Raw genomic sequence first — 6,563 nt, forward strand, 5'->3', positions numbered from 1 at the left:
CAATTGGGAGATTAATGCTAAGCACCCAAAATTATCCAAGATCTTTTCCAAACCTTATGTCTTAGCTTTTGGAGACCAGCAAGTGTGACAGACTTATTTGTCAATTGTGAGAGCTGTTCAACTGCCGGATGGAGCAAGTCGCGTGGTAACAGACGATGTCGGACTTGCCAACAAACACTGAATACTCAAACATGTACTTGCCACTTCACTAGGTCTGTGTACACAATATTTTGCAATGTAACTTGCAAAACCCAGAATGTTGTATACCTTCTGCAGTACGTGTCGATGTGACATGCAATATGTTGGCGAGACAGAACAGCCATTTAGCAAACACATGACTGGTAATCGAAGTGACTACACCTGTAAGCCCGACCTCACCGTAAGTCGTCATTTGAGATCAACGGACCACGCCAAAGCTGACCTCAACAACCTTCACTATCTTAGACCGCAAGGAGGGTTGTTCAAGGTCTACCAGACTTGCTCGGGAAAGGTTTTGGATAAGAAAGTTAAGGACAGTCTCCCAAGAGGGCATAACTAAAAAAAAATAGTCACTCATTTTCCCTACCATCTCTCATTTTCCTACCATCACTTGTTTCCTGTTACTCAGACTTTCATACTGGACTATTAAATGTGCTTCCGCCAAAAAAACAAACCCAAAAAGCTGATGCCATATTTCAGTTGGTTCCCAGTTCATACTGATTACTTGATATTTAGAACATACTCACCCCTTCTCGTCCAATGAAAAGTCAGTGTTTTGCCCTCTAATTTTCATAGTACATGGTTTTCCATGCACTATGAAATGCCATACATGAATGACTTTTCATTGTCAGTTAATTATGAAAGTGAACTTTTAATAACTGCACTAATGAAGTGTACAATCCCCTGAGGCATTTTTCCTGGGAAAAGATCCTACCGATTAAACATGAAAGAGCAAAGATTAAAACAAAACATTTTGAATTTTAGAAATTTTCATACATTTTCTAATGGTACACATATTAGAATAAACAAAAACAATGGGGGTAAGGATGTAGGATGTAGGTAAAATAATATTTATTTATTATATACCTGGCATTTGAGGGATTTTTTTCTTTCAAGAAAACAATGCCAGACTGCTGATATATGAAGCAAATTTCAAAAAGGGGATTTATATAACATTTTGTTGCTTTTTGAAATGAAAAAAAAATCTCAAGATATATAAGTATTAAATTTTACCTGAAGCAAAAGAAAAACAATTTATCTATTCGGTCCTCACAAACTATGTCAGTGCTATTTCATTCCATCCATTGAAATGATGATTACCTATGTTTTACATTTGTTTCATTATAAATTGTGAACTCTTATTAAGGTTTGAATATTACAATGGGAAAGGCTAATTTTGTTAGGTCACTCGAAAGTGTGAATATGTTCTAAATTGGTCAGACAATACTTGGTCAATGTTTTATAAACATGTAAGCCCTCGGCTTCGCCTTGGGCTTAAATCTTCATAAAACATGACCAAGTATTGTCTAACCTATAATTATCTGCACGTTCAGATATGCGTTATCTATAATGTCATTGACATGCTTACTATAACACTGTCATGAACACTGTTTAGTGTGAAAAGTTAAATAGAACATGTCTAAGTTTTTACAATTGGTCTTTACATTGGTTATTACTTGTTCTGTAGTAAAAAGTCTAAGTAAGGATAACATTTTGCAGAGATTTGGTAAGTATATTTGTTAAACTTATTAATTGGTGAAGGGGCTGAGTACTTCTGAAAAAATGATATAGCTTTTGGCAATAATTGATCAAAGTGCTGGTAAACAGATAGATACAATGAGACAATAGTAGTTTACCTATGTTCCAATTTATAAATCGTTTAAGAAGATACAAATAAAGGTGTTTAGGAAATATTTGGACTATGTGATCACTAGTTCAACTATTTATCATGTAGTTCGTCATTCTACTATTTAAAAATTACATGGAGAGAATTCTGGACTTGAAATTCAGTGGAAAATGTTTAAAAAAAATTGTAGATACTTTTGGAGAGTTGTTGCATGGGCAATCATACCTCATGTACTTATTTTTATAAAGAATCGCAAGTTATTTCACTCTAAAGATGTAGATAGTTGATTGCTTATGTAAGTGATATGAATTAATTTTATAATACCAATTCACTTGATGTTACAAAACATCATACCATTATCTCAATAGACGTGCATGACAACAAATCATTTTTAAAGCAATGTTTCAATTAAATAAGCATCTAACCTAGGGAAAATCTTAATATCATCAGCATAAAAAAGAATGTAAACATTTTCGTAATGACTGTTATAGAAGCGAGAGGTATTGCTAGCTTCAAAACCAGGGTTAATCCACCAGTTTCTACATAAGGAAATACATGTACCAAGTCAGGAATATGACAGTTGTTATCCGTTTGATGTGTTCGAGCTTTTGGCGTTACCATTTGATTACATACTTTCGGTTTGAATTTTCCTCGGAGTTCGGTATTTTTTTTTATTTACTTTTTACTGGATCATTTTTAAAATGAACAATCAACTGAGGTATGGTAACTATGTTCTGCTTAGGACTGACAATGATAGTACTACCTAATAAGAGTAAAGAGTAAAGTTTAAAGTACAATTTGAATGTCTCCTTATTCTTTTCTCTATTTCATAGCTTTTATGGAGGAAGACATAGCGAAACTGAAAACAGAAGTCAATTTGTTGAATGCTTCAAATGCAAAACTTAAAGAAGATAATCAAAGGCTTCATTCTGAGTTGACAAAACTGCAAAAATACGAACCAACCTACGAAGATTTACACAGAAACATGGATAAAAATACCAATTACGCTGGGTCAAAAATGGAGACAAAACGGTTACTTCTTAGTTGTAAGTTCTATTGTAGATACAGAGAATACAACTATGTTTCTTTTGGTAATTGTGCTCCTAATTATAACTAGTACATTGTTATGTGTTAATCAATCATGATAAAGATAAAAAAAACTTTTGATTTGACGAAAGAAAGAATTAAATACCATTTTTCCTGCAATATGAGAACAGCTGTTGAAAAGAATTGAGTGGTAAATTGTCACTGTAGTAATAAATTTATTATTAAGATTGTAGACCAAACAAAGATGCGCGCCTTGATTGTCCCTTTTAGCTCACCGGGACCCGAAGGGCCCGATGTAAGGTTATGCCATCACCTGGCGTTGTCGTCCTCTGTCGTCGTAAACTATTTTAAAAAATCTTTTCCTCTGAAACTACTTCAAACTTTAACACAAAGTTCCTTAGGGGATCTAGTTTATAAATTGTATCCGAAGTTTTGATCCATCAACAAACATGGCTGCCATGGCTAAAAATAGAACATAGTGGTCAAATGCAGTTTTTGGATTATAGTAGTATCTCAAAAACTAAAGGCTTTTAGTGCAAATATGACATGGGGGTACAATTGTTCAATTGGTTAAAATCTATTAGCCCTACAATTTTCAGACGAATAGAACTTCCCCTTGTTGGGTTGCTGCCACTAAATTGGTAGTTGTTAGGACATTTTGCATTTTGCATTTGAACGAAGTTGTCGCTTCCATATAGTTTTACCCTTGTCCGTAAGTCTTTTCATCATTCCGTCATTCCGCAACAAACAATTATACGGAGGTTTTTTTCTGAACGCCTTCAGATATTGGACTGATTTTTGGTATGTGAGTTAACATTATGAGTTACAGATCAAGTTTAAGTTTCGTTCCGCTCCACTAATTTTTGCCGAAATTACGGGCTTTGCACTTTGAGAAATTGTTGAAAATTAGTTATACAGAATTTTTTCTAAACGCTTTCAGATATGGGCTGATTTTTGGTATGTGAGTTAACCATAATGAGTTACAAATTAAGTTTAAGTTTCGTTTTGCTCCACTAATTTTTGCCGAAATTACTGGCTTTGGACTTTGAGAAATTGTTGAAAGTCACAGTTATACGGACTTTTTTTTCTAAACGCCTTCAGATATTGGGCTAAATTTTGGTATGTGAGTTAACCATGATGAGTTATAGGTCAAGCTTAAGTTTCGTTCCGCTCCGTTAATTTCGCTGAAATTACGGGCTTTGGACTTTGATAAACTATTGAAAATCACAATTATACGGATTTTTTCTTTATTCCCCTTCAGATTTTGAGCTGATTTTTGATATGTGAGGCTACCATCATGTTTGTGTCCACTGTGTTTATATTGAAATTGCAGATTTTTCAACTTTTTGGGACGGAGCCATTCGTGTCGCTTTGACACATCTAGTTTGTTATTATCTTGAATATTATTATAGATAGATATAAACTGTAAACAGCAATAATGGTCAGCAAAGTAAGATATTACCAAAATTGTCTATTGACCCCTTACGGAGTTATTAAGGACAATTTTACACAAGTTGTTTGTCTTTTAACTTTAAAAATCTTCTCAAATGAATCTAGTGTAAATTTTGTATTTTATTTACTTGTACTTCAAGAAATATAGACACTATGGCTAAAATTGAACATATAGATAAAATGCATTTTTTTTTTGCTTTTGAAGAAAATATGACAGATATAATGAACATTCAAATGGCATTTTTTAAGCCACTCATTAATATGTATTGAAAAGCAAAAATAAATTGATGAAAGATTTAAACCAAAAAAATCCAGGTTAGCAATTCAGGCTATTGAGAGCCTCTTGTTGCATCTCTTTATCTGTTAAAGACTGTAGAAAATATTTTGAATGTATCTGACCTTCAAATAATTTGAAATGTTAGAAAAATTTTGGTCCTCAATGCTCTTGAACGTCGTATTTTATTTTACCTTTTAAACTTTTTTTAATTAAAGAGTCACTGATGAACCTTTGTAGTAGAAACACGCGTCTGGTGCACAAAATATCAAGCCTAAGATACATAATGGTTTTAATAGAAAATCAAATAAAAAAATAAATTAAAGAGCATTGGAAACAGAATTTGTACCAGATATAGCGTAGGGTTGGGATAGGAATAGAAATGAACTACTAGTATTTTAAAGTTTTATGAACAGTTAGTTTTGAGTCTCCTTTTCTTCTCCTTTTTTTACAAGAATAACATATAAATGTATTACCAGTAAACGCCATACAATGGTACAAAAAGCTGTAATCATCACTTACTTCATACATTATAGTTTGAGGTCGTACATCTCTTCAAGACTTGGCAGCATTCTCAGTTTCAGATTCACTGGTATTCATGAAACGCAGGTCCTCACTGAAATTAAGAAATATTGTAGTTCCGTTCTTTATGGTAGAAAAATCTAAAACATTTCAATATTACTGCAAAATGATTGTTATTGAAGAATTTCTTAAATCTCTTCTTTCTTTAATGATATAGAGGTATATGTTAAATCCCCGAATTTCCTATTTGCTAGTTATTCTAAATAAATATTTTTTGCTTAAAGCACAAATATATATAGATTTTGACTGCTGAAACAACAACCTTTGTGTCGTAAAGCGAGGAAAAAGTATCATAACATCGTACTTATTGGGTAGATATACTCATGTTTCGTTTCAACAGATGTTTTGAAGCCGCTGTTATAACAGTATTGATACATTCATATAGGTTTTACTCGCCTGATTTGCAATTAGCTGCATTAAACTGACTGTTGCCAACAAAAAGTGGTATATTTTATTAAACCATTTATCGTTTTAGCTGATTCCTCTCCTACAACAGATCACGTGGCATTTTGTACAACCCTTACGCACACCATCCCAAACATGGGAACACACCAAACGATTGAGTATGACAAGGTCATTACAAATGTAGGACATGGGTATGATACAAGGCATGGACATTTCACGTCCCCAAAAAAGGGTATTTATCTTTTATCCGTGACAGCTCACGCAAATGGTGACGCAACACAAAAAATAGCATTGGATTTGGTCGTAAATGGAAACATTATATTTCAGCTGGTCCCTGATGGCTCAGGAGGGAATGAATCCCATATGAGCCAAGTATTTCCGATTCTATTGGAACAAGGAGATATGGTATGGGTGAGGACAAAGACGGGATGGGATGGGAAATATCTATATGGTTCAACGACATGGACGATGAACTCTTTCTCTGGTGTTTTACTATCAGCATTATGAAATCAGTTTCATCATTTAAGTTTATTCTGAAGTTCTGATTTTGTTTTAATAAAACCAATTTCCTGAAAATTATTAACATCGGAGGAAAATAAAAAAAAGGATGCATTTTAAAAACTGGCGGACAGCCCACAATAACATCACAAATACACTTACCATAAGACATTGCACCGAATACGCAAAATGTTAGGCAAAGTGAACTCTTTAACGTTTGAAAAAACAGTCTCGTTTGTAGTGTGGCGTTAAGTATATTCGGCTTTGACAAAATAAGAACGAAAAAACACATCCACACAAAAAAAAAAACAAAAAAAAAAAACCCACTATTTTGCAGGCTTAGTTGTTTTTTTTTGTTGTTGTTTCAGTTGTCTGTGATTGTATTTTGTAATTTACCTCTTATTTCACATGTCAATGTGTCAATGTGACGGAGTGTTTTTAAAATAAAGCATACTGTATTGTATTGTATGATACCTAGGT

At 33.4% G+C, this 6,563-nt stretch overlaps 1 protein-coding gene across 1 annotated transcript; it reads left to right on the forward strand.

The window, feature by feature from the left end:
• The first annotated feature begins 1,569 nt into the window (after window positions 1-1,569).
• LOC139504654 (heavy metal-binding protein HIP-like) lies at window positions 1,570-6,257 on the forward strand. The gene is made up of 3 exons (XM_071294679.1): window positions 1,570-1,705; window positions 2,659-2,871; window positions 5,656-6,257. Exons 1-3 carry the CDS (start codon window positions 1,615-1,617, stop codon window positions 6,090-6,092), a joined length of 741 nt encoding a protein of 246 aa, XP_071150780.1. The 5' UTR covers window positions 1,570-1,614; the 3' UTR covers window positions 6,093-6,257.
• The last annotated feature ends 306 nt before the right edge of the window (window positions 6,258-6,563 follow it).

Source organism: Mytilus edulis, unplaced genomic scaffold (genome assembly GCF_963676685.1).
Source record: "Mytilus edulis unplaced genomic scaffold, xbMytEdul2.2 SCAFFOLD_1467, whole genome shotgun sequence".
NCBI classification, from domain to species: Eukaryota; Metazoa; Mollusca; class Bivalvia; order Mytilida; family Mytilidae; genus Mytilus; species Mytilus edulis.

Bases quoted from the DNA above. Each gene is read 5' to 3' on its own strand.
- LOC139504654 (XM_071294679.1), top strand. From the start codon at position 1,615: ATGTCTAAGTTTTTACAATTGGTCTTTACATTGGTTATTACTTGTTCT. The intron at 1,706-2,658 runs GTAAGTATATTT...TCTATTTCATAG, and splicing joins TAACATTTTGCAGAGATTTG to CTTTTATGGAGGAAGACATA. The intron at 2,872-5,655 runs GTAAGTTCTATT...TTATCGTTTTAG, and splicing joins AAAACGGTTACTTCTTAGTT to CTGATTCCTCTCCTACAACA.